We start from the raw sequence: 27,625 nt of genomic DNA on the forward strand, positions 1-27,625 counted from the left end.
TATGTAGTCTTGGATGATCCGGCTTGGGCGGGTGACGGACAATAACGCGCCTTGGGAGTTACCTCGTACGACTTATTTTCTTTCGTTTTTACGTCGAGTCTGTGAAAGAGCTTTTATAATTCCTGTTTCTCGAATAAATTTGGACTCCCAGAAATTAAATGACTAGGTAAAAATAACACAACTAGGCATGCTATGGCACAGCCAGGGCTTCGAAACAACAATAACAACAAGTAAAATTTAGTAAAGATTTAGTCATGTTAGGAATGAGAAAGTTAAGTAAACTTCTCAGGTTAGGGCTGTCAGGTAAAATACAGAGCACCTAGTTAAATGTGAATTTCGGATAAACAACTAATAGTCTTTTCAGTATAAGTACGTCCCATACGGTATGGTACATACTAACACACACAAATTATTAGTGTTTCATCTGAAATTCAAATTTAACTGGGCTTCCTGTTTTTGTTTTTCAAATCTGGCAATTCTACCTCAAATAGAATAGGCACTTGGTAGCACCATGTCTGTCTGAATACCTTCTGTGCTCTTAATCCCTTCACTAATGGTTTTCAGACTTTTGAATTTCACAGTTCAATACAATTAAAACAACAAAAAACCTTTTTGAAGATAGGCATAGTATTGCTACCTTTTTATTTTGCCAAGTAAGTACATTAAAAAAAAAAAACCTACTCTCTACTATTACCATCATTACTTAGTAGAAAAGTATGGAAGGACATACAGTACTCTCAGAATAAAAGTCCTTTGAAACAACAAATCCAGCTTTATTAAAAAAAACTTAACCACATTCCACATTGTGTGGTGGCTTTTTGGGGGAGGGATGCATACACATGAACTTTTTTCTCTGACCAGTGACCCTCTATGGACTAGCATTTTGAAACTCCTTCACTAAGGATGCCATCCTGGAACCCTTGGGCGCCTGAGGTTGGGCTATTTCCTGAGCTTGCAGGATGCTGCAACAATTAGAAATAGTGCCAGACCAAGTGACTGAAGAAATGCCTATATTTCTGAGTTTATAGGAACTCATTGTCATTCTATGTGTCCTCTCTTGGCTCCTCCCCAAGCCTCTTTCTCCATAGTCCTACTGCCTACCCATCCAGCTTCTTATGCTGAACCCTTTTCCTTCAGTTTCCTTAAGATTCAAGGTGAGTTAGGGGTATATGTCCAACTTGGAGACCCCTTCAGCTGCCTTCCGAGTGGTTAGGTCTTGTCTGGCCAGGCCATCTTTCTCTCCTCCTTGCCTCATAGTATAGTATCTAAGTGACCCTAGACACTTACCAGGCAATTGCTAGGCAGAACCAGGCAGAACCTCCATCCCCTCCTCCCTTCTTCTCCCATCACCCTGCTCCTCCCCTTGGCCTAGAGCCTCAACTCCTGCAGTCTAACTCTGTTGGCCAGCAGAGGCCCTGTGACGTGGAGAAAAATCTATCTGGCCAGTTTCTAGGTGGTTCTGTCCAGGGGCTGCAGCAGGAGTCTGACCTGAGGGGAGGAAGGACACAGAATCTCTAGCCTTGGCTCTTTTTTTCCCAGGGAAGGGAGAGAAACAGAAGAAGGGCCTGAGAAAGGGGCTGGTGTGTTGGGACTCTGTCCAACAGTACTGAGACAGGAAACACTCACGTAGGTGCCTAAACCTGCCTGAAGCCCAAATGCAGTTGTCTGCTCTAGAGGTCCTTTCTCAAATCCCCTCTGGCCTTACCCACCGCCATCATCACCCCTCCATCACTGCTTTCTGACTCCCTTTCTCTTGCAAAATTACTCTTGCCCACCTCCATCCCAGCCCCAACCTATGAGGCAAAAATAAGAATTTTACCTGCTTTTGAATTCTAATAGGCCAGAATAGGAGTTTTTCTTCCTTCCAACTGGGGACCTATTGTGTATGTTGGGGAGAGAGTAGAGTGCACCTTTGGATGTAGAAGGGGAAGGGAAGACCCAGACCTCCTTTGACCCTCCTCTCTGAAAAAATGGGACCTGGACACCCACCTCCATAGGGGTACAGGCAGCTGCCCTTGAAGGCTGAGTGGTGGGCTGGGAATCTTTGCGAGGGTTGTGGGGAGAGGGGAGGAGAGGTGTGCTCCCACTTTGGAGAGAGGATTGTGATGGGGGTGAAGGATGCCTTGGAATAAAGGTGTAAGCACTATTGACTCTCTTCCCCGGACAGTAGACAGGCCCACCTCGGATCCCTTAGCCCTTCCAGGAGGGTGGAGTCCGAGCGAGGGACAGACGGGTCCGGGATGCAGGGGGTGGGACGCAGTGAGTGACTGAGGTGGGGAAGGGGTGAGGACCAGATACTCTCCGAGGGTTAGGGGTGGGGAGAGGAGGCGAGAAAAGGGCAGAGGCGCCGCGGTTCGGCGGTGGGCGCCGCGGCGTGGCATCCCCCAGCGAAGGAAGCCCCGCCCCGCTCCTCCATCGCCGCCCCGCCCAGGCCCGCAGCGCCGCGCTGCAGCGCAAGGGGCGGAGAGGCAGAGCGCCGAGAGAGGACCAGACGCCCAGGTCTCCCGCATCCCGGTGCCGCAGGAGCGAGGAAGCGCGCCTCGGCCCTGTTCCCCAGCCTTCGTCCAGGCGCCCGCCGCGCCTTTCTGAGCCCCAGAGACCGAGCGCCTGTCCTCCGCCTGGGCCTCAGCTGAGCCCCTCTCCCCCGGAGCACATACGCCCCTGCAGCAGAAGAAGTGCCCCAGCCCCACACCGGCGACCACCATGGCCGAGACCAACAACGAATGTAGCATCAAGGTGCTCTGCCGATTTCGGCCCCTAAACCAGGCCGAGATTCTGCGGGGGGACAAGTTCATCCCCATTTTCCAAGGGGACGACAGCGTCGTTATTGGGGTGAGTGCCGCCCCTGGAGGGAATTTCGGAGAGGGGGCGGGAGGCTGAATCTTTTCCCCTGCCGAGCCTCAGCCCCTGCCTGTCTCTGCGCCCTCTCTCCACCGCTCATCCTCCATCCTTTTCGCCGCAGCCCCTCCTCTCCCTGCATCAGGATGGCTGGGTGTGGCCTGGCCAGGCCGGCGGCCGAGTCTCTGCAGAGCGAGAGGGGGCTACTTTCCCGCGATCAGGGGACCGGATTCCCCTTTGCTGCGCTCTGCAGCGTCCCCACCCCTAGAGCCAGTCCCATGTTTTTCTGATGTTTTCCTTCTTCCCTAGGGAAAGCGCATCTTCCCTTTGTTATTGGCTCAGATCTCTACCCCCCACCTCCCAGGAAGGGGGAGACTAGTGGATGGGCTAGATGAGAGGTGGGCAGTCCAGGGTCTCTGCGGAGGTATAAATGAGAGTGGACTCTAGGATCAAGACCTCCATCATTCCCTGAAGTAGTTACAGCCTGGACTTGCGGGGAGGGCACAGGTCTGATGAAGGGTTTTCAGAGAAAGAAATATGTTGGTGCCACACCCAGTTTGGTGGGGGAGCCTCTGGGTCCTAAGGAAATGTCTGCCTTTCTCTCCCAGGTACAGTAGGAGGAGGATTTCAGACCCCTCAGCTCACCCTAACAAATAAAAATAACCAAACCCTGAGATCCTAACAAGTAGTTGCGTATTCATCCTTTCTCTTGATGATCCAATAAAAAGTAGCAAACCATCTCCTCTACCTCATCATGACAGCCCCTACCCATGGAAGAGGCCTTGTTAAGAAGGAGAACTAGTATTTACTGTGTGCTTGTTACTCTACATATATTATTTAATCTTCAAAACAACACTCTGAAGAAGGTATTAATATTTCCACTTTACAGATGAGGAAATTGAGGCCCAAAGAAGTTGAATGACTTTCTCAAGGTCACACTGTTAATTCACGGATCTGAACCTAAATCTGTGACTCCAAAGCTCACGTCTTTCCTTCTGTATCACATTGCCTCCACGGTTTTCTGTTCTGGACTTTTATCTGTGATGGCTCCAAAGGAATTCCTAGGGAATTCCTCACCTACCCCTCCTTTCCTAGATTGGTTGGGACTGTCAGGCTATGGGGTGAAAAGATCTGGGGTTCAGTCCAATAGGGAGTCAGGCTTAAGGGGTGCTGGGCCAGGAAACTGTAGCCAGTTTGAGAAGGGAGAGGCCCATATAAGGACCATCCTCAAGGTCAGGGGCACTTCTTATGTGTCTTTGATCCACAGTGCTTGGCACAGGGCATGCTTGTTAAAAGAATGAAGGGAAAAAAAGGGAGGGAGCCTGGGCCTTCTGAATCAGTGAGATTGGGACTTTGAGTAAACATGCCTTAGGAAGAGACTTGCTTACATGTCCTGTCCCTAAGGGCCCTAGTCCATCACCAGGCTCTCTCACCCACACTATGGACTCAAGTGGGTGCTTTCGCCCTGTGTGTGTGCTTATGTATGTGTGTGTTTGCCACATAGAGAGGGCCCCTGCTTCTCTTTGTCTCAGGGACGTTAGACCTTGCAGTCTGGTCAGTCTGGCCAGGCTAAAATAATGCCTGGATCAACCCTCGGGGCCTCTTCTCTGAATAGTCTGGACAATGGGCGTTAGCTGTGAGAGTTAGAGCTTGAGGGCCCCCTGAGACATAAAGGCTGAGAAATAGGAGAAAGGTAGTTACAGAGGAACAAATCCACAAAAGGCTTCCACTTTTAAGGCTAGCTTCCTTGCTCTGGGTTTTTTAGGTAAATCTGAACCAACTCCTTTAGGCTCTCTGGGCCATCCATCCTGGCACGGTGGGCGCAGGGCATGGGGTGATGTTGGGAGGAGTTGTGTTGATCTGTCCGATTTGCCTAGCTAAACAGGAGAGACGTGGTGGAGGTTGGGAGGGAGGAGAGATGAAGAGAGGCCCAGGGCCCCCTGCCAATTCAGATTCTATCTTACTCCACAGCTGTTCCTTCCTTATCTGTTTTGCCTGATGTTTGCAGGCCTGTACCTTTGTCTTGCTCTGTATCTTCCCTTGCCCTAGCCCTTCCTGTCAATCTCTCCTGCCAAGATAAGTGCTTATGGGGGGGCCATTTTGTCTCAGGCAGCATCCTTGGAGCTTGCCTTCCCAGCCTTTCTATTCATTCCTCATTCCGGAGGATGAGGGCTATAGGAGAAGTGATTTTGAGGAGTGCCTTGAGGGTCCCAACAAGGGGAAGAAATCTCCCATTCCCTTTCTTCTCTCTCCCTCTAGCTCCCTTTGGGGACCAGTGTGTGGGAAACTGAGGAATTCATGGAGCAAGCAGCTTCAGGATGTCTGGGAAGGTGAGGGAAGGATGAAGGTGGGAGAGGCTAATCTCTCCAAGCCCAACCCCTGCTCCTTTCTCTGACGGCTCTCCTCTCTGCACTGCGGCTAGCTCTGGGCTACAGAGTCCCTAATGTTCATGGGCTTTTTCTGCTTGGCAAAATGTAGGAGAATAAGCTGGGAAGACAGCCCTGTGAGCCATATCCACACCGGCCCCCCATGACTTCTCCCAGGAATCTGGGGGATGGAGCTTTGCCCAAGTTAATGGCCTGAGTCATAGTAGAAGGGTGTCTGGGTCACTGTCTGTGTGTGCTATGTACCTTGTTTTGCTCTTTGGGTTACTCAGAATCCACTGTGACTTTTTAAGTGGACCCCTTTAAGTGTCTCTCTGCCTTGGTCTTGGTGGGCAGAGTGCCTGCTGTCTGAGCTGTTGCATCTATACCAGACACGGGAGGGATGACAGCAGGGAAACACATAGCCTCTCCGACCCCCCCCCAACTTCCTCTGTCCCTCCCCTTCCCTCCCTCCCTTCCTCCCTCCCTCATTCAAGTATCTACCACATTCTACCTCCCTTAGGTCTCCTGATGGTTAAGTGGGTTCTTAAGGAGGCAGAAAAGCAGGGTCACCAAGTACCTCATTTGGAAAAGCCAGGTTGGGACCGGCAGGATTATTGGAACAGGGTCAGTATTGTTTGAGGTGGCTCAGGATTCCTTTGATGTCTGAAGAGAGTGAGTAGTCTCCCCTTAGCCTTGGGCGAGTCTGTAAAGGAAAATGGAGAGGGGAGGTAATGTTCACTGTGGCCAGTGTCTCTCCAGCATTACCATGGCAACAATCCCCAGGGGTGTCACTATGGAAATCAGTCCTGGTGCTCTGAAGTTCAGCCTCTACCAAGTGCTTTAGCAAAGGTTGAAAAGGTTGGTCGTCTTTGGAGCCCTGATCTTAGGCCCTCCCATTAAGCTTTAGTCAGTACACACGGTGGAAAACTCCAGAAAGTGCCGGGAAACACAGTTGGACAGGAGACAAGGTAGCTTAGAGTGGGTCAGAGGAGAACAGAGTCCTGGGTTGGGGGACTCTGAAGAGAAGCCCTCTGGAATAGGCACTGAGGAGCGCTTAGACTGCTGTGGGTGGAGACATAGTGGAGCTCAGAGGCATTCCTCGAAGGTGGAGGGTCTCCCTGAGTGTTTCTGACCTAACAGTCTTCTAGTCCCTGACGCTGTACTGAGTCACAGAGTCTTGGATTATTACCTGGAGGTAGAGATGGTGAGGGAGGCTCCTTGGAGAGGATGGGTGGGAGAACTGCATTCTTCTGAAAAAGGGGGTGAGGTTGCCAAAAGGGAGTGATGAAGGGCTTTAGCTCTGTCCAGAAACATTTGGAGAAATGCCCACATGGAGGGGGGCGGGTGGGGTAGGGGAAGGAAAAGCCACGATAAGGATCTGACGCAGTGTTGGTACGTCAGTTCTGGGATCCCTTTGGCAGTGTGGGTCTGGAATCAGACTGCTTGGGTTTGAAACCTTGCTCTACCATTTCTCAGCTGTTTGACTTTGGGCAAGCTACCTTACCTCTCTGAACCTCAGTTTTCGCATCTATAAAATGTAATAATAATTGTACCTACTTCCTACGATTGCTGTGAGCATTAAATGAGATAATGCATATAAACTGCTCAGCACAGTGACAGGCACATAATAAACTCCCAATAAGAGTTAGATGTTATTATCATTTTATATGTGCTGTCTCCCCACAAGCTAACCTTTGGCACAACTGGGCAGTGGTTAACATTTTCCCCTCTTACTGGTTGTTTCATCCAAACATCCAGGTCCCTAGTATCTTCTTGCTCTCTTCTTCCATCAATATCTGTGCTTCTTTAACAAATATTTACGAAGAGCATCCTGTGGGCCAGGGACTATGCTTGATGTTGGGGATTTAGAGGGAATCCCTGCTTTCAGGAAACACTTGGTCTACACAGTGATCCAGGCTGAAAAGTGGCCTGGGCAGAGTCCTGGGAGGGGGCATCAGAAATGGCTTTTGCTAACTGTACGTACACTTCCCCAGATTCTGATAAGAAATCTCCCACAATGTACTACAGTCTGACTTAGAATAAATATGTCATGAAAGATGTGAATAATGGTGATGCTTCCCATGTGAGCAATCTAGAAGTGGAAAAAGTGGAAAACCACTGGTCTAGTTATTCTCATAAAAAGATCTGAAAAAACGAGTTCACCGTGGCTGTAATCAATAGAAAATCAAAAGACATTTGTACTTCAACAGATATAAAAATCTTAAGAAATGAACTAGATTTGGGACTCAAGGGCTCAACCAAGAGGAGGGAAGTGGTAGAAGGCCTTCCCAGAAACCCTAGAATTGTATCCATGGCTTTCTCTGCTCACGAGATTACTAAGTGCACCCATTTTTAGCTCTTGGATATTTTTTATCCTCATGGTTCCGAGAATGCCACCCTTCCTCCCTCTCTGGTCTCTTCCTTCCTCCCAGCCTAGGCTGAGGAAAAGGAGTTCCTTGGGCAATAAGTACCTTCAGCACTTGGAGAGCGCCCTCCATTTCATTGAGTCCACAGCACCCTCTGGAATCCTGTAACTGGGAGTGTTAGAGAAGAGAGAGAGTTAATCCCCACGTTCCCAGAAGGGAAGAAGGGAGCGGCGAGGTTGGCTTGAGAGTTATGTTTAATCCCCTTTGGCTGCATGCCTGGCTTCAAGAAGCACGGATAGACATCATTGGTGGAGAAGAGGTGAGAGTCACTGGCCTGAGATGGACATGTTTTGTTTGTTTCTATTTCTTGGCCACTGGATGGGAGAAATATTGAGTTAGATTACAATTCAAGAATCAAGGATCAATGATAGAATAAAACAAATTGAAAGAAAGATATTACCACTTAGAAGGAGAGGCGTCAAGGCCACTTAAAATCTGTTTATTGTAACACTGTATGATTTTATTCTGTGTAATAAGAATTTTATTCTTTGTAATGAAGTGTAATGACGAACGGTATAGATAAAAAGGGTGAAAAATTCACAAAAGTCCTATGAACAATTCATAAACTCACTCAAATCTTAAAAATAATCAAGGTAGATTTTTCTTTAATAATTCTAAACATAATCATAATCTGATTACAACACTAATATATTTTAATTGTTGACAAAGTTAAAAACAAAGAAAATCACATAGAAGAAACTAAAACTCACTCAAAATCCCACCCCCCCAAAAAATACTGTTAACAATTTGATGTATTTGTTTCCAGTAGTTTTTTCCTGCATATATACATATAATAATTTTAATAAAAGTGTATCATAAACTATATTGTTTTGTAACCTCTTTTTTCACCAACAAAATATCATGACTATTTCACCATCATTAAATATTTTACATAATTTTATTTATTAAGAAAACTAAGTTAATTTTTTAATGTCTTACATGCACATGTGACAAAATTCAAATGATATAAAAAGATATACAATGAAAAGTAAGCCTCCTTCCTACTCCTCTTTCCTAGCCACCCAGTTCCCCTTTCAGAAGGCAGCCTTATTGCCAGTTTCTTGTGGATCCTTCTAAAAGAATATCATACATTTACAAGCAAATACATATATACATGCATGCACTTTGTTTTAACACAAATGATAGCATACTATACATTTTGTATACATATACATATAGTATACATACTATAGTATACATACTATACATTTTGTTCTGTACCTTGCTTTTTTTTTACTTAACAATGAGTCTTGGAGATCCTTCTATATCAGCACAGATATCATTCTTTTTAACAACTGTATAATTTATTGTAGGGACATGCCATAATTTATTTAGCCAGGTCTCTATTGATGGATGTGGATATCTAGGGTTGTTCTAGTCATCTGCTATTACAAACACTTGAACGACCATATGTATATTTAAGGGCCCAGCCAGTGCAATGCATCCTCAAACTATTTTTGGCCACTGCATGCATGTGGGATCTTAGGTCCCTGACCAGGGATCGAACCCATGCTCCCTGCAGTGGAAGCATGGAGCCTTAACCACTGGACCACCATGGAAGTCCCATCGTCAAACTATTTTATTTTGGCCACTTTGATAGGTTAAAATGCTACTTTATAGTCTTAATATTCATTTCTCTTATAAACAATGAGGTTGTGCGTAATTCATATTTTAAGAGCCATTATCACATCATTTTGTGATGTGATATTTTATGATAGCACTTACTGAGGTATAATTTACATACAGTGAGTGCACAAATCTTATGCAAACAGCTGGATGAATTTTATAACATATTTTGACACCTATGTGACCACCACCCAGATTGAAATCTAGAGCATTTTGATTGCCCCTGAAAGCTCCCTTTTGCCCTCTTCCTGTCAGTATCACCCCAAGGCAACCGCTACTTTGACTTCTGTCACTACAAATAAGTGTTGTTTATTCTTGAACTTGATATAAAAGGAATAATACAGTATGTGCTCTTTGAGTTTCAGTTCTTTCACTCAACTCCTTTTTGAGATTTATTGGTGTTCTATTATGACATCATTTTATTTTTTAATTAAAAAAAAATTTTTTTTGGAGTATAGTTGCTTTACACTGCTGTGTCAGTTTCTGCTGTACAGCAAAGTGAATCAGCCGTATGTATCCCCTCTTTTTTGGATTTCCTTTCCATTTAGGTCACCACAGAGCACCGAGTAGAGTTCCCTGTGCTATACAGTAGGTTCTCCTTAGTTATCTATTTTAGACATAGTAGTGTATATATGTATGACATCATTTTAAATAGCAGCAAAGAATAAAATATATGTACATGCCATAGTGTAATCAATTCCTTGTATTAACCAGTCCCCTAAATGTAACTCCTTTCAGTTGTCTTCAATTTCTCATTATTATAAGCAGTGTTGATAATAAACATTCTTGTAGCTAAATATTTGCTACAAATATTCCCCTAGTACAAATTCTTAGGATTAGAATATCTGGGTCAATGGATATGTACAATCCAAGGATTTTGATTATGCATTTTTGAATTGCCCCTTAGAAGTATGGATGTACTGTCCTACCAGAAAAGAATGAGCATGCTCCTTTCGAAGAAGTTATACCCCCTTGAACCCTCATCTACACTGCATATTACAATTAAGTTTTTGTTTTCTAGTTTGATAGGTGAAAAATGATGTTACTGTTTTTTTCTTCAAAAATGTTGATCATCTTTATGTTTATTGAACATTTGTATTTCTTCTTCTGTTGTTAGTACCTAACTCTTGTCTATATTTTTCTGGTTAGTTTTGTCCTTTGTTACTAATTTATGAGAGTTCTTTATGTAGTAAGAATATTAATATCTTTGTTTAAAATTTTTTCTTATTTAAAAATTATGTATTTTCATTTTGGAATAGTTTTAATCTAAATCAAAAAGAACAACAACAGCAAAAAACTCCTAAAATCCCACTGTCCAAGGATAGATACTGTTAACACGTTTTTCTGTGCAAGCTATACATATATACATATATATAATTTTTTTTACAGACATGGACTAATCCTTCATATACTCTTTTGTGTGTGTTTTTTTATACTGCATACTATTTTAAAAACCACTTTTTTCTTAAAATTATTTTGTGCGTACCTTGTCATTACACATTTTTCTGTAACATCACCTATTCTATTTTCTTTTTTTAATTTCAAAGTAATACATTGTCATTGTAAAATATTTGCATATCACAGAAAAAATGTAGTAAGCATAAGTTCCTGTCATTCTGCTCTCCAGTCATAACCACCATTAACAGATCTATATACAGTCTTACGTGTCTTTTTTCTAAGACTGTTCTATCCATGTACTTTTTAAAAATGTATAATCACGTTATACAAATTGTTTTTATTTTTTCACATGATCAGTCTTGGACATGTCAATATATGTAAACCAACCTTACTCATTTTTTTTTTTGCGGTACGCGGGCCTCTCACTGTTGTGGCCTCTCCCGTTGCGGAGCACAGGCTCCGGACGCACAGGCTCAGCGGCCATGGCTCACAGGCCCAGCCGCTCCGCGGCATGTGGTATCTTCCCGGACCGGGGCACGAACCCGTGTCCCCTGCATCGGCGGACTCTCAACCACTGCGCCACCAGGGAAGCCCCAACCTTGCTCATTTTAATGGGGGTAGATTATGGAGGTATCATACCCGATATCTTCTTGATGGATGTTTGAACTGTTTCTAGTTTTTCTTGGATACAAACGGCTGCAGTGAACATCCTTCTACACACATCTTTAAGTGCTTAAGCAAGTGTGCTACACACATAAAATAAATTCCTAGCATTGAAATCGCTGGGACAGAGTATGACCAGCATGGACTTTTAAATATTTAATAGAATTGTCCTCCAGAAAGCCTCTATCAGTTTACAGTACTCCCTTAGTTGTAGAGAGCACCTTCACAATTTCTTTCTTTGTGGATTCTGTTTTTTGGGCTTCAGAATCTTTCACCACAGAGACCAGATAAATATTCCAGGTAGATATTTATCATAAGCCAGATTTAAAAAAATTTTTTAATGTTAAAAAATATTTATTAGTATAAATAATATTTTCCTTTTTGCAGAGAAGTAAAAAGAAGGAAACAAAATAATACACTATCGTCTCACTCTCTTTGGCATTAATAAAACAAGACAAAACAAAACACTTGTACATGGTTTAAAAATGTAAACTTTCCGGGATACAGACTGAGAAATGAAAGCCTCCTCTCTCCCAGTTTCTCTCCCCCAAATAACCACTGTTAATACTTTTTTTTTTTTTTTTTTTTGCGGTACGTTAATACTTCTATATAATTCCTTCTGGAAAAAAATTCTCCACATGTTGATGCAATATTGTAGATATACCTAGACCCACATCTTCAGCTTTAGCCAACTTTTATGATTTCTTTTTTTTTTTTGAACCGCAAAGACTGTTTATTTGACACCAATAGCATACATCATAGTAAAAAGGAAACCAGTGATCCCAATTTAATGTTGTTTGGGGGACTCTAAGATAAAATAATAAAATAAGTGGTATTAACAGTGGAAAGAAAGAGACAAAACTATTACATGCATATGATTTCATACTTGGTAACTCAAAAGACTGAACAAAGAAGCTAATAACATTAATAAGATATTTTATTATGTGATTGGATAGAAAATGAATAAATTGAAGGACCTATTATGTCCCAGGATCCAAAAATACACCTTATAATAAAGTATGACTTTTCTTAATTAGTTAAAACGTGTCTCCCAAACTCTGGTGTCCATAGATATGAAGGTTTACATATCAGTTGAAGAAAGATGGACTCTAGTAAAATAATTTGACAACTAAGTCATAGTCTCTTTATACCGAATGACGGGAAAACACGACTGAGTAGTTTGTCACTTATGATGGAGAACAAGCATAGTCACATTTAATCTTACCAGAGATCTTCCCTTTAATATGACTAGATAGCAAATATATTCTGTTTGGCTCCCTGGGTTGTAAATATTTTGTATCTTTAGCATTCTTATCAGCACATGTGATTTATAACATATTATCTGAATTAAACAAAGTACTTGGAGGTCTGAGTGACTTGCTTCACAGTTTCTCTTAACTTAAAGCTGCTTCCCTAAAGGGAGATCTATATTTCTTTTTTTTTTAATTAATTAATTATTTTATTTTTGGCTGCATTGGGTATTCATTGCAGTGCGCGGGCTTCTCATTGCAGTGGCTTCTCTTGTTGCGGAGCACGGGCTCTAGGCGCGCGGGCTTCAGTAGTTGTGGCTCACGGGCTCTGGAGCGCAGGCTCAGTAGTTGTGGCGCACAGGCTTAGCTGCTCTGTAGCATATGGGATCTTCCCGGACCAGGGATCGAACCTGTGTACCCTGCATTGGCAGGTGTATCCTTAACCACTGTGCCACCAGGGAAGTCAGAAACCTAATATTTCTGATTTCATATATTCTTTTCACAAAGAGAGAGCTTGTGTTAATATTTCCACAACAGCTCAGTAGTTCGGTATTTGTGTATTTCATTTACACAATAGGCAACATACTATACATCTGTCCCTAACTTTGCGTCTTTCACTTAATACATCTTCAACACCTTTTCATATCAGGACATATGGATCTATTGAGGAAGATATTTTTTAACTTAGTGGTAGATTTTTTTTTTTTTTTGCGGTACACGTGCCTCTCTCTGCCGTGCCCTCTCCCGTTGCGGAGCACAGGCTCCGGACGCGCAGGCTCAGCGGCCATGGCTCACGGGCCCAGCCGCTCCGCGGCATGTGGGATCCTCCCGGACCGGGGCACGAACCCGTGTCCCCTGCATCGGCAGGCGGACCCTCAACCACCGCGCCACCAAGGAAGCCCCCAGTGGTAGATTTTTTAATGTTAATATATTGTTCTTCACTCTCCACAGCCTGTGGCCCTCTTGTCTTTTCCCATTTGGCTTCCCAGGCTGGGGGTCTGGGATGGTGAGTGCTAAATCATTACACCAAGACTGAGACCCACTCGTGCAGTCTCGCTGTGTGACACTCCTCAGTGACATTCCACCCCACAGACACAACTCCTGATGTCAGTACTAAATTTTGCCTCTCGTTGGTTTCCCTCATCCCCATAATTGTCCACGTGTACAGAAGGTTGAAGAACGGGTGCCTTTTCGGGTGTTTCTCCTCCCTCACACCTGCCTGCTGATGTCTGCCATCTGTTATTTCCATTCCAGGGGAAGCCATATATCTTCGACCGTGTATTCCCTCCAAACACGACTCAGGAGCAAGTTTACCATGCGTGTGCCATGCAGATTGTCAAAGGTAATGAATGTATTTTTAGAATGTACTTTTTTCAGGCTCCTCATTCCCTACCCCACTTCTCTCTACCAGTGTTCTTTCTCTGCCATCTCTTCAGATGTCCTTGCTGGCTACAATGGCACCATTTTTGCTTATGGACAGACATCCTCAGGGAAGACACATACTATGGAGGTGAGGGTTCTGACTTTTATGGGAATGAGGAGCTGGGAGTGTTAATAGGAGGCCAAGGAATCTCAGTAGGGAAAGATCTAGAAATTGAGGGCTGCCTGGTACAGAGGATGAACGGAGGGCAGCGTTATAGTGGAAGTTTAATGGAATCCCTTCAGCCTGCTGCAGTTCACCCTCCTTTCCACTACTCCAGTTTTCTTCTTTTCACCTGGAAAAGCAGCAGCAATGAAAGTCCAGAGAGCTGCTCACGTCCCTCCTCCTTCCACTAAAAGGTAGTGACCACCCCCTAAGTTAGGATAGTCTCCTTAGCAGCTGTTATCTCTGTGTTCATCTGCATACCGCCAAGTTGTCTGATCCCTCCTGAGCCCAGCCTCATTCCAGAATACCCTTACTCCCCAGGGAAAGCTGCACGACCCTCAGCTGATGGGAATCATTCCTCGAATTGCCCAAGACATCTTCAACCACATCTACTCCATGGATGAGAACCTTGAGTTCCACATCAAGGTGATCAGGGCATGACTGCTGGGCATCCTCTTATGAGACTGGGAGGGGAAGATCTAGTGTGAACCCACTGAGATCCTGGCGCCCCAACTTATTCTCCACCCTGGTTACCTAAGTTCTTCTCTGCCAACATAGTCTCTTCTGCCCTTTCCCTCCCACCACCACCATTTGAGTGGGTTGCGTTAGCCTGAGATCCCTGTATCAGATTTAAGATAGGCCCTCTTCACTTCATACTTCTCCTTTCTCCCCAACCAGGTTTCCTACTTTGAGATTTACCTGGACAAAATCCGCGACCTTCTGGATGGTGAGTGGTGTTTAACCCCGGTGGGTGGGGTGAGGAGGGCAAGGAAGAGAAAGATCACATTGCTTTTGGGCTCTTGGGTTTTGGTACTGTTTGGCGAGTGATGCAGCAGGCACACAAGGACACACACACTTGTACTCATGTCCCTTGCCTCCACTCACCAAGAATTTCCCAAACCGAAAGGGTCAGAAGATGAGCTTAGATGCCCAGGCCCACATATAAACAGCCTGAGTCTAGCTGCAGCCCTGGGGCTGGAATCCTGCAGGAGGAAAAACAGCCTTCAGCGCGTGCAGGGGGTTTAATCTTCACAGGGGAGTCTTCCTCCCTCTTGCACATAGAGGAATCCACCATCCGAGTAGACTGCAGTGTGCAGGGGTTGGGGGGGTGGGGGGCTGGAAGTGCTGGCCTTGCTCACCCTAAATTGTCTTGATTCAGTGACCAAGACAAATCTGTCTGTGCACGAGGACAAGAACCGAGTGCCGTTTGTCAAGGTGAGAGTGGGGATGGGACACCCAGGTGGGGCCAGTGTATTGAGAGTGCAGGTGTAGGAGGACGGTAGACCAAAGGCCCACCCAGAAGTTGGAGGGCGGACATCCTGGTGGGGTGAGACATGCCAAGGGGCTGGGGAGAGTCCGGAGCCCAGGAAGAGGCACCGTCTTGAGAGGTCATTTGGTCACTGTGCAGGTAATTTAATTTGCAGATCAAAGTGCATGGGTCACTGTCCATTTGCCCCCTACAGGGTTGTACTGAGCGCTTTGTGTCCAGCCCAGAAGAAATTTTAGATGTGATTGATGAAGGGAAATCAAATCGTCATGTGGCTGTCACCAGTGAGTGGGGAGATAAGGGGATCTTGACCGTGGGGTCTGCCTCTCCTCTGTGCCCTCTGGGGCTGAGGGACGCGAAAGTGAGCAAGGGAAGGCTGTGTCTTGCAGAGGAGGAGGGACGCTTGTCTGTGTGACCCTGAGACCTGCTGCCGGGGAGACGTAGGGGCTAGGCTAGTCCCGACGGACACCCCCTCTCTTGGCGGGTGGAGGCAGTGGTCCGTGGAATCCGGGGCTGAGGGCTTCCGTTACGCAGGGGGTGGTACGGGGACTGTTTCATCCTCCCTCCTACAGACATGAATGAACACAGCTCTCGAAGCCATAGCATCTTCCTCATCAACATCAAGCAGGAGAACATGGAGACCGAGCAGAAGCTCAGTGGGAAGCTGTATCTAGTGGACCTGGCAGGGAGCGAGAAGGTTGGGGGTCCTGTCGGGGTGGGGTGGGCAAGGAAGGAAGCCTTGGAGGGGGGTGGCCTTTCTGTAAATCAAAATAACTTTCTTATTGAGCTAGAATTCACATACCATAAAGTTCACCCTTTTAAAGCATATAATTCAGTGACTTTCAGTATGTTTGGCAGGTTGTGCGTCATCACCACTAATTCCAGAACATTTTCACCACCTGTTGACAGTCATGCCCTCTTCTCCCCTCCCCCATCCCCTGGCAACCACTAATCTACTTTCTGACTCTGGATTTGACTTTCTGGACATTGCACATAAATGGAATCATATAACACGTGTGTGTGTGTGGGGGGGTGAGGTCTGTAGCAAGAGCGTTTAGGGAAACAGAGGAAGGGCCTTCTCTGTCCTTTCCCTCTCCCCGTCTCCTTGGACTAAGCCACCTTACGTGGAGAAGAGGTGGGGAGAACCCACTCCCTCTGCAGCCGCTCACGACATACTCACCCCTTCGTGCCCTGGTAGGTCAGCAAGACTGGAGCAGAGGGAGCCGTGCTAGACGAGGCCAAGAATATCAACAAGTCCCTGTCAGCTCTGGGGAACGTGATCTCTGCGCTGGCTGAGGGCACAGTGAGTGCTCCTTAGGTGTCCGCAGCCCTCAAGCCCCACCCCGTCTTCTGCCTTCTCCTAATGCCCCACCTCATCATGCCAGTTCATGGGTTGCTCCGCCCCTAGTCAGCACCACCGTCCCTTCTTTATTTTTATTTTTTAAATTTTTTTGGCTGTGCCATGCGGCTTACAGGATCTCAGTTCCCTGACCAGGGATTGAACCTGGGCCACAGCAGTGAAAGCCCGGAAGCCTAACCACTAGGCAACCAGGGAACTCCCCCACCATCCTTTCTGATTCCCCCGTTGAATTTTTTTTTCTGATTTGCGGCCTCTCTCTTTCCCCAGAAAAGCTACGTTCCATATCGTGACAGCAAAATGACACGGATTCTCCAGGACTCCTTGGGAGGAAACTGCCGGACAACCATGTTCATCTGCTGCTCACCGTCCAACTACAATGATGCGGAGACCAAGTCCACCCTGATGTTTGGACAGCGGTCGGTGGCAGGGTCCCCTAACTCCCTGCCGCAGCTCCTGCAGCGCTCTCCCCTCAGGGTCTCGTGAGCCTTAATGGAGGTCTCATCTCTTCGTTCTCCTCTCCAGGGCAAAGACCATTAAGAACACTGCCTCCGTGAATCTGGAGTTGACTGCCGAGCAGTGGAAGAAGAAATATGAGAAGGAGAAGGAGAAGACAAAGGCTCAGAAGGAGACGATTGCAAAGCTGGAGACAGAGCTGAGCCGGTGGCGCAGTGGTTAGCAACGGGTCCAGTGGGTGCAGGGAGCCAGAGGGGGCTCCTACGATCTCCAAGGGGGGCTGCGTTTCCGGAGGGGTGCAGTAGAGCAGTCATGAGAGAAAGCGAGAGCGGCTTGACTGCCTTTACCCCCACCCCCCGAAAGGTTGACGGTCCATTTGGCAAGAGAGATGGAGGCCTGGAGGTCTCCGCATTGTACAGTGAGGGAGGAAGGACCCTCGGATGCAGCTGTCCCTTCTCCCATCCCTCACCTTGTTCCACCCCTTTGCCAGGAGAGGACGTGCCAGAGACGGAGCGCCTGGCTGGGGAGGATGCTGCCCTGGGAGCTGAGCTCTGTGAGGAAACGCCCGTGAACGACAACTCATCCATCGTGGTGCGCATCGCGCCTGAGGAGCGGCAGAAGTATGAGGAGGAGATCCGCCGCCTCTACAAGCAGCTTGATGACAAGGTAAGGACAGTCGGGCAGGGCACAGAGGTGAGAGCCCAGTGGGATGGTAAGTGAGGGATTAAAGAAGTAGATTATCCTGCTGTTTTTCTGATTTTAAAAGAGATGAATGTTCATTATTGAAAATGTGGAAGATAAATAAAAATACATAGAAGAAAATTTAAATCATCTCCTCCCACCATTCAGAAATAAAGCCACGCAATTGAGATGATACCATATATGTAACTTTGCATCCGATTTTTCCATTCCTCATTATATAATGAGCAATTTCCTACTTTGTTAACAACTCTTCATAAAAGTGTTTTAAAACAGCTGCCTAACAGTCCATTTATCAGAATGTATTTAACCATTTACTTAGTTACAGGCCTTCTAGGGTTTTTTGTTTGTTTTTTTTGTTGGTTGGTTGTTTTTGCTATTATAAATCGCTCTGAAATGACTATCTTTGTCTCTTGTGCGTAAGACTTTGCTTTGGAATGATTTGATATGAATGGAGCGCGAGAGTGGGATTTCTCAGTTAAAGGATGTGAACGTTTAAAGGCTTTTGCTGTGCATTGTCAAGGTTATACCAACTTCTAGGAAGAAAGGGATTAAAAAAATGAGGGCAGGGGTCAAGGAAAGAAGCCGAGGGAAAGACCCCTTTCTTTTTTTAGGATGTGGAGTTTCTAAATCAAAGCCTAAACTAGCTGGATTTGTATCAGGATCCACGTGTACCCCAACCCTGTAAGTCTACACTGGAAAGAGTAGCTCCCTTCACCCCGCCTTTACCCCTTTTGCCTCCAACAGGATGATGAGATCAACCAGCAGAGCCAACTCATAGAGAAGCTCAAGCAGCAGATGCTGGACCAGGAAGAGGTAACGGGAAGGAGGGCAAGACACGAGAGGAGAGGGTTGTGTGTTCACCCCTGAAAGGCATCAAAAAGACCTTTTCCTGATAAGATGGAAGAAGGGGCATTCTGCTTAGGGCTGAGTCACCCTCCAAGACTCTAGAAATCTGGAAACTTAATTGGGGTTTTGCTTAAAGCACGGATGCCGGAGTCTGGGTGCTTCTTCATTCTGTTGCCCTACTTCTGTGAAGCGGAAAGCCCACTTCCTCTTGACTCTTGCTTTGGCCCTTGCTTCTCTCCTAGACCTATACCTGGGTGGGGGGCTCAGCTTCCCCAGACCAAGGGGCCGTCGAAGTGGTCGCCGGCAGAGGACTTCCTCACGTGGCTCGCCCCTCCCTTGCAGCTGCTGGTGTCCACTCGAGGAGACAATGAGAAGGTCCAGCAGGAGCTGAGCCACCTGCAGTCGGAGAACGACGCCGCGAAGGACGAGGTGAAGGAGGTGCTGCAGGCACTGGAGGAGCTGGCCATGAACTACGACCAAAAGTCCCAGGAGGTGGAGGAGAAGAGCCAGCAGAACCAGCTTCTGGTGGATGAGCTGTCTCAGAAGGTGGTGAGTAGCCGGCTCGGAGCTCCCTGGCCTCAGAACATCCTCCACATCCAAAGGGACCTCTGCTTCCTGATGGGGCAGGATCACGTTTGCACCTTTGCACTGCCGTTCAGTGTGTCGTGGGACACTCCCCCATCCCGCCACTGCACTTGGCCCTTCTGACCCCTCTCTCTTCCAGACCCTTCTGCAGGGCTTGTGTTCTCTTCATCGCAGCCATCAGGGTCATGCATGAAGGGAGAGGCCTCCGCCTGGGCTGGGGAGGGGAGCAGGAAGATGGCGATGGGATGACCTGAAGGGCTGTCCCCAGGCCACCATGCTGTCCCTGGAGTCTGAGTTGCAGCGGCTACAGGAGGTCAGTGGACACCAACGAAAACGAATTGCTGAGGTGCTGAACGGGCTGATGAAGGACCTGAGTGAGTTCAGTGTCATCGTGGGCAACGGGGAGATTAAGCTGGTGAGTGGAGAAAGAGGCGGCAGCCTTGTTCAGGTCATTCTCGTTCTGGGCCCTGGTGGGAGGTGCCGGTGAGACAATCCAGGCCCTCAGGGATACTGGGAAGGCGGGGTGCCAAAGATCCAGGAAACACGCCTGCAAACTGGACACAGGAAAGCAGGTAGAGGTTTGCATAGACTCAACTGAAATACACATTCTAAATCCACACACCAACTGAAATTCACATTGCTGAATAAAGAAGCAGTGGAGATGTGCTTACAGCAGGATTTGGAGATGGGAGCACACAGTTAGGAATGACATATGCAGATCTGTGGCAGTGACAGTGGCCCGTCTGGGTGACCAAGCAGGTCAGTTTGACTACAGAATATGCTATTGCTCTACAGGATGAAAGAAGGTGACTGTCAGAATTGGATCTTTAAGCACAGAGAGAGGGATTTAGTGTGAAATGACAGGTGATACAGAGCTGCTAGAAGTCATCTGGAACATACCCGTCCCACCCGAGTCCCTGTGTCTCTGGGTGTGTGTGCCTGGGGGCTAGGCCGAGTAGAAGGAAATGGATAAGGGGCTTCCCGGCAGCAGAGAGGCACCTCCTCCCTCCCTTGCTCTCCCACAGCCGGTGGAGATCAGCGGGGCCATCGAGGAGGAGTTCACTGTGGCCCGACTCTACATCAGCAAAATCAAATCCGAAGTCAAGTCTGTGGTTAAACGGTGCCGGCAGCTGGAGAACCTCCAGGTCGAATGTCACCGCAAGATGGAAGTGACTGGGCGGGAGCTCTCATCCTGCCAGCTTCTCATCTCCCAGGTGAGTGCAGAGGTCCAGAGCCTTTGGGTGCCATGGGAGAGGACGGGCAACTCTGTGCTTATGGGGTAACTCCTAGCACCCATGTTTATGTCAAGAGCCTAGGGTCAACTGAAGTCAAGGACAGAAGAGCTGGGGGGAAGCGTGAGAGGGTCCAGGCTAGAGAAGTGAAGGATCGGGGGGTACTGCCCTCTGATCCAAGAGGGTCTAAAGGAAGGGTCTCCAGGGGAATGTCCCTCGACCCTGCATCCCCATGGGAGGTGTAGCAGGAAGGGAGGAGAGCTGGAGCGTATGGAGGTCTGCACTGCCTGGAGTTGGGTCCTTTGCTGCATCCATCTTCTTCCTCTCATGAACCCTCACCCCACCAGCATGAGGCCAAGATCCGCTCCCTGACGGAATACATGCAGAGCGTGGAGCTCAAGAAGCGGCACCTGGAAGAGTCCTATGACTCCCTGAGTGATGAGCTGGCCAAGCTCCAAGCCCAGGGTGAGGCCCTCTTAAACGTCCAACCCCCCCATCCTGGGATCTAAGATCGCAGAGGGGACAGGGAGGGAAAGTGACAAACATCACAGGAAACCACCCAACGGCACACTCACCAAAGCATTAGACTGAAATCGTGGAGTCCAACTCACATGCCGCTTAGCACGCTTTTGCGCGTAGCTCAGCTTCCATGAACCATAAACCCTGCATTGTTCTGTGTCCCTGCTGTATGAAATTGGACCGTCCTCACCCAGAAGAACATCCCTGTGGGCCCATTCTGGGTGGACGTGCCTTGCTGTGCCTGGAGCTCTGGTCACAATGTGAAGTTCTGTCCGGAGGAGGTAGGTCTGATGTAAGCTGTCTTCCCCTCTCTCCCTCAGAAACTGTGCATGAAGTGGCCCTGAAGGATAAGGAGCCAGACACACAGGACTCAGAAGATGTGAAGGTGAGTGGGGAAGGCGTGGGGAGGACTGGAGCCCAGCAGGGCTGTGCTGGTCCTCACTGAGCGGGTGTCTGGGAGTCTAGCTTTGAGCTTGGGGTGGGGTTGTTTGCAGAAGGCCCTGGAGCTGCAGATGGACAGCCACCGGGAGGCCCATCACCGGCAGCTGGCCCGGCTCCGGGACGAGATCAATGAGAAGCAGAAGACCATTGACGAGCTCAAAGAGTAAGAGTTCCCCAGGGAGGCTCGTCTCCACCTGGTCCCCTCCCCTTGCTGTGCCTACTCAGATGCTCCCTCTTGCACCAGGATCCGGTTCTTTACCTTCCATGTGTCATTCCCCTGACAATGACACGACTTTGCAGCCCAACTCCAGGAGGTACAAGGAGTGAGGACTAGTCCCTATCTGCAAGGCTATTCTGATTAGATAGCTCAGGGCCCCTCACCCTGTCATGGAAGCAGTGGCCTGAGTCTGCCTCTGATACCCGAAGGTATAGAAGAAGGAAAGTGTTTGAGGAGCTGGGCTTCCCTTTGCCTCTTGCTGATGTCTTTTTGTTCTCCCCAATACCTCTTTGCCCCCCCGCAGCCTGAATCAGAAGCTCCAGTTAGAGCTGGAGAAGCTTCAGGCAGACTATGAGAAGCTGAAGAATGAAGAACATGAGAAAAGCACCAAACTCCAGGAGCTGACGTGAGTGACGGGTCTGCCTGCAGACCCTACTCAGACATGCTGCAGAGGCAAGACACAATCTAGATGTGAATATGGTGACCACAGGAAGCAAGTGCCTCAGAAGAACAGTTCGATGGGGTGGGGAAGAGGGAAAAAGGGAGGCTTCTGTTCAATATTAGCAGACATGGAAGGATGTGGGGGATGTTTTGTGACGTGTAAAAAGCAGGTTACAAACAGTAGGAATGGTGTAATCCCATAACAGTTATGTGGGATATGCATGCATGGAAGAGTCTGGAAGGATGGACACCAGAATGTTCCCGGTGGTTTGATCTGTAAGTAGTAGAATCATGGGCTTTTTATGGAACTCGTTTACTTATCTTTTTTTTTCTTTTCTAATTTCTGCACTGTGAACATGGGTAACTTGTGTAATATATAATAATAAAATATAGATCAAAGGAATGGAGGAGGGAGGAGAGAGGGAGGCAGGGAGGCCCTGAGGGATTCTTCTGTTTTCCCTCTTCCTCCAGATTTCTGTATGAGCGACACGAGCAGTCCAAGCAGGACCTCAAGGGTCTGGAGGAGACAGTTGTGAGTGGTTTCCTTCTCTGCCAGGTTAACAGGGTATGGGTGGAGGGCTTCAGTTCTTCCTCCCGATTTCTTCCTAACCCCATTCCTCCTAGCCTTTCTGCAAAGTCAGTCTGTGGCATGATCAGGACGCACCTTTTCCTAAAGGATGAGTGACTCATTTGTCTAGAGAGACTGAAGGGTCCAGTAATTTGGGAGGGGGAACGGTGACCGGGTATTTGGAGGACCCCAATTTTTCATCATTGTTTCCAGGCCCGGGAACTCCAGACCCTCCACAACCTTCGCAAGCTGTTCGTTCAAGACGTCACGACTCGAGTCAAGAAAGTGAGTGCCGTCTCGGGGTCTCCCCAGCCCCCATATCCTCCCCCTTTCCCCAGGCTTCTCCAGACCCTGTGGCCTTCAGTGGGGCTGGCTGGACCTGGTCTGGGTGGGACCTGATTGGCCTCAGGACAGCCACACCTTTCCCCTGCCTCTGTCTCTCATCAGAGTGCAGAAATGGAGCCCGAGGACAGTGGGGGGATTCACTCCCAAAAGCAGAAGATTTCCTTTCTTGAGAACAACCTGGAACAGCTTACAAAGGTTCACAAACAGGTAAGAGTGAGGGTAAGGGGTGAAGAGAACTCTTGAGGCCGGGAGCCTAGGATACCTAAATCTTTGGAAGCCCTTGGATTTAGGAAAATCTACTTGCATGTTTTCCTTACTTTTCCCTTTTCCCTTTCCTACAAATCCCTTCTTTATCCCGTATTTGGTTCCACTTTTACCTTGTTCTTGGTTCTATGCCTGTTTTCCCTTTCCCAAAGCTCCCAGCCTGCCTCTGCTCAAAGTGGAATTCCCCAGGCCTACGCTGTTGGAGGGAAAGGTTGAAACTGATAGAGGTTTCAGAGGCATGGGGCCGTGACCGTACACAAGGGATACTGGTCAGACGTTAGCCAGAGACGGAGAGCAGAGAGACAAGAAGTCAGGAAGCTGGGCTTTCTCTCATGGAGAGGACTCCCTCTGCCTAGGCCTGGGGCAGGCACACAGGGCAATTACATGATGTCCTCAGACGGCCCAACTGGCCCCTGGTCAGGGCCAGTGAAAACTCCTGTGTATTAAGTTGCTGCCTCTCTATCCCCCTCCTTGCTGCTGCGGTTCCTTAGGTGGAAGACTGGGTTTCAAAGGTATGGGGTGGGGAGGTGGAAGGGGCAGTCCAAAGGAGTCAGGACAGGAAATGTTTGGGGCATACATAGAAGGATCACCCTGGCTAGCGCCAAATAGCTGAGCCTTGAAGACAGATGCAACAGACTGTCAACTGGCTCTTTTAACTGATTCGTAAAATAAACCCTAACCTATGCTTCATTCCCTTCTTTTCGAATCCACCTTAAAATTCGTTTTAAACTCACGTTCTCATTAAACTACAGCTTCAACTTCTTTTCTTCCCAGTGCCATACCCAGCATATATAGTAAATACCCAGTACATCTTCTTATTTTTTTAAATAATGAAGAAAATCCTAGAACTGTGGCCCAGTGGTAGTCCACAGGGTTTATTTATTTTATTTCGACCTGCAGAGGGCTTTAGTACCATCTTTCCCCCTTTACCTATTATAAAACAGTGTGAACAACATTATAGAAAAGTTGAAAGGGAAGAAACTTTTGTAATCGGTTTTGTCATTCTTTTTCATTTCTGTGTTCATTTTCCTTCTTAATCCAAATGCATATTAGATTGCTTTTTTTCCCCAATTTTTGTCATTGTAGTAAAGTACACATAACATAAAATGTATGACCTTTAATCATTTTAAGTGCACCATTCGGTGGCCTTAAATCCATCTGTAATGTTGTGCAGCCATCACCACCATCCCTCTCCAGAGATAAGTCTTTTCATCCTGTAGAACTGAAACTCCATCCCCATTAAATAATAACTCCTCATTCCCTGCTCCTCCACCCCCTGGCAACCCCCATTCTACTCTGTTTCTATAACTTTGACTACTCTAAGAATCTCACCTAAGTGGAATCATCTGGGATTTGTCCTTTTGTGACTTCATTTCACTTAGCATAATGTCCTCCAGGTTCATCCACATTGTGGCACATTTCAGGACATCACAGGCTGTTTTCCTTTTCCCCCATGAAGGCTCTGCCTCTGTTCTAAGTCTCAAAGACCAAAAGCTACTCACCTATAGGAGAGAGGACTCCTAATATCCTACCTCAGGGGACACAAGACTAGAAAGGAAAACATGAGTGATGTAGAAACCTCTCAGTCAACAGAATCTTAAATAGCCAGGGCCATAACCCTATTACAAATTAAGCTAAGTTATTGTCACAGCAAAACATTGTTTATAATCTGTAGATTGTCCAAAATTAAAGGGACAATTCTCCCAGTGTTCCCTGCTGCACTGATTTACCTGATATCTTCCAAGGCCGGCTCCTTCTGCAATCTGTAGGGCCCTAGTCATTGTGTGAAACCTTGTAAAAAGATCAGGAAGTCTTTTCTGGATGCATGGTGGTTAATACCACGCTGTAGCTTAATTTAAATGGGGAGAGGGACGGCCCAGGAAATCCTTGAACATGAAGGTAATGAGCACAAATGTTTGTGAGACTTCAAAACATTTTCTTTCCTTCCTATGGGGCGGCCATGTGTGTATGTGTATCTGTGTCTGTGTGTGTGTGCGTGTGTGTGTGGTGCGTGGGCTCCTGTATTCCAGCTTCTGCTCCTGCTCTACACTGCACCTAACCTGCACTCAACACCATCTCCACCCTCCAAACTGCTACTGTGCTCTTGCTGCCTCGCCCTGTGCATGCCCACAGAGTCATCTCTGGGGGAGGGGGAGGGGCCTCATTCCCATGGTTGCCCTGGGGCTGTTGGTCTGGCACCAGCTGTGAGATATTGGGGGGTTGGTGGTGTTTAGGCCAGGAGGAGACTGGAACTCTTGCTCTCCCAAGCGTTCTGGGCTACAGAGGAGTTGGCATGTTTTTGCTGCCTGGAAAATGATGGAACTTTTTAATGCCTGACCACCGTTTGCTAAAGGGAGAAGGAAAGAACTGGCCAGAACAGCAATTAGGTAAAGGGAATGAGGCCTTTGGAGGAAACCACATGGTCTCCACCTTCCCTGACATGACTTTTCCTTATTCTCTCTCCCACCCTCACCCCCGACTCCGCTGCCTTGTTCGCCTCTCTCCCCGCCTCTTCGCCGGGGCTCGTCCCACAGCTGGTACGTGACAATGCAGATCTGCGTTGTGAGCTTCCTAAGTTGGAAAAACGACTTAGGGCTACGGCTGAGAGAGTTAAGGCCCTGGAGGGTGCACTGAAGGAGGCCAAGGAGGGCGCCATGAAGGACAAGCGCCGGTACCAGCAGGAGGTGGACCGCATCAAGGAGGCCGTTCGGTACAAGAGCTCCAGCAAACGGGGCCATTCTGCCCAGATTGGTGAGTGGGGAGTGGGCGTCAACAGGCGTACGGGAGGGATCACTACCTGGGGGAACCCAGCAAATTCCTCAGTGTAACCCCACCCCAGCCTCACCCCACCACCACTACAAAACAGTAGAAAAGTGAATTACCTTACTTGCAACTCAGTTCAGCTCTAGCTAAATGACCTTGCAGGGCAACTGCAAGGTAACAAATAGCCTCTTCACGGTCATTTTCCTTTCTTTGCCGCAGCCAAACCCGTCCGGCCTGGCCACTACCCAGCATCTTCACCCACCAACGCCTATGGCACCCGGAGCCCTGAGTGCATCAGTTACACCAACAGCCTCTTCCAGAACTACCAGAATTTGTACCTGCAGGCGGCACCTAGCTCCACCTCAGACATGTAGTGAGTGACCGTGGGCGGGCTGAAGTCCCAACCCAAGGCTCTCTGCACCCTATAAGGCATAAGACTGGGTTAATTATTGGGTGAGACTTAATTCTTTCCCTAAGTAGCTTCATTTCTAACCCTTTCTCAAATTCACACCTTTGATTAGAAGGTGGGCATCTGCCCTCCCAGCCTGAGGCCATGTTTGTTGTCCTCTGGTCTCTGGGGATGGGGGGGGTGGATGGCTTCATCCCTGAGGGTGAGTGTGGATCAGTGGTCCTCGGAATAGTGGAAGGTGGGTGCCAGAGGTTGCATCTCTCTCCTCTGCTCCATCCAGCTTTGCAAACTCCTGTACCAGCAGTGGGGCCACATCTTCTGGAGCCCCCTTGGCTTCCTACCAGAAGGCCAACATGGACAATGGTGAGTGAAAAAGATGGGTAACCAGCCTGTGGGATCCCCAGGGCAAGTTGAAAAGTATCAGAAAAGTAAGTGACCCTGCACCTACAGCTCAAACACTGCATCCCTTCAGGGTCTTGGACGCTTAGAAGTGGATTCCTCTGGTCACGTGCCTGTCCCAACCCTTCCCTTCCCTTCCCCTTCTCCTCTCCTCTGTGAGGGCTGAGGGAGGCTTTTTCTCAAACAAAATAATGATGCAGCTTGGGGTAGTTTAAGACGAGTGCCACAGACCCAGATGGCAGCTATGTTGCCAAGACACTTACCTCTTTCTCCAAGGGATTAGGATGAGAGAGGGTTTGAGGAGACCGTTAGTAACACCCAATCTCTTTTTTCCTTCTTCCAATCTTGTGTTCTCCATGATGTTCTCTTCAGGAAATGCCACAGATATCAATGACAATAGGTACGCCGGTTGCCACTGCTCTTGGGCTCTCTGGGTGGGACCAGAAGAAATGGTTACATTTCCCTCATGCCTTACTTAGAGGTTCGCTGGAGACTTTGGGGAAAGGAGGAGGAAATGAGAACCATTCTCGCCATCACTGTGTTGTCCAGGAGGTCCAGTCACCCCCAGCCTCGGTGTAGAACACTGTCCCCTCCTCCAATTCTCCCTGTGGTTCCTCCCCATGCCAGCTATGGGGGCTGGGAGAAAACGCCATGGACGTCTG

General features: G+C 47.7%; 1 protein-coding gene across 1 annotated transcript in view; it reads left to right on the forward strand.

Annotated features, from left to right (window-relative positions):
* The first annotated feature begins 120 nt into the window (after positions 1-120).
* The window catches only part of KIF5A (kinesin family member 5A), a 29,950-nt gene continuing 2,445 nt past the window's right edge, over positions 121-27,625 (forward strand). The window contains exons 1-27 of the mRNA XM_027106778.1: positions 121-2,832; positions 13,822-13,909; positions 14,004-14,077; positions 14,474-14,578; positions 14,831-14,879; positions 15,312-15,367; positions 15,616-15,703; positions 15,992-16,116; positions 16,618-16,722; positions 17,047-17,195; positions 17,302-17,450; positions 17,723-17,898; positions 18,679-18,747; positions 19,123-19,329; positions 19,634-19,780; positions 20,391-20,579; positions 20,945-21,062; positions 21,437-21,501; positions 21,611-21,720; positions 22,079-22,180; positions 22,687-22,747; positions 22,997-23,068; positions 23,231-23,335; positions 25,927-26,143; positions 26,375-26,528; positions 26,845-26,927; positions 27,336-27,363. Coding sequence (XP_026962579.1) covers positions 2,704-2,832; positions 13,822-13,909; positions 14,004-14,077; positions 14,474-14,578; positions 14,831-14,879; positions 15,312-15,367; positions 15,616-15,703; positions 15,992-16,116; positions 16,618-16,722; positions 17,047-17,195; positions 17,302-17,450; positions 17,723-17,898; positions 18,679-18,747; positions 19,123-19,329; positions 19,634-19,780; positions 20,391-20,579; positions 20,945-21,062; positions 21,437-21,501; positions 21,611-21,720; positions 22,079-22,180; positions 22,687-22,747; positions 22,997-23,068; positions 23,231-23,335; positions 25,927-26,143; positions 26,375-26,528; positions 26,845-26,927; positions 27,336-27,363 — 3,020 coding nt within the window. The 5' untranslated portion in view covers positions 121-2,703. The remainder of the gene's footprint in view (positions 2,833-13,821; positions 13,910-14,003; positions 14,078-14,473; positions 14,579-14,830; positions 14,880-15,311; positions 15,368-15,615; positions 15,704-15,991; positions 16,117-16,617; positions 16,723-17,046; positions 17,196-17,301; positions 17,451-17,722; positions 17,899-18,678; positions 18,748-19,122; positions 19,330-19,633; positions 19,781-20,390; positions 20,580-20,944; positions 21,063-21,436; positions 21,502-21,610; positions 21,721-22,078; positions 22,181-22,686; positions 22,748-22,996; positions 23,069-23,230; positions 23,336-25,926; positions 26,144-26,374; positions 26,529-26,844; positions 26,928-27,335; positions 27,364-27,625) is intronic.

Source organism: Aethalodelphis obliquidens, unplaced genomic scaffold, assembly GCF_003676395.1.
Source record: "Aethalodelphis obliquidens isolate GAN/ISIS:26980383/991018 unplaced genomic scaffold, ASM367639v1 scaffold8, whole genome shotgun sequence".
NCBI lineage: Eukaryota > Metazoa > Chordata > Mammalia > Artiodactyla > Delphinidae > Aethalodelphis > Aethalodelphis obliquidens.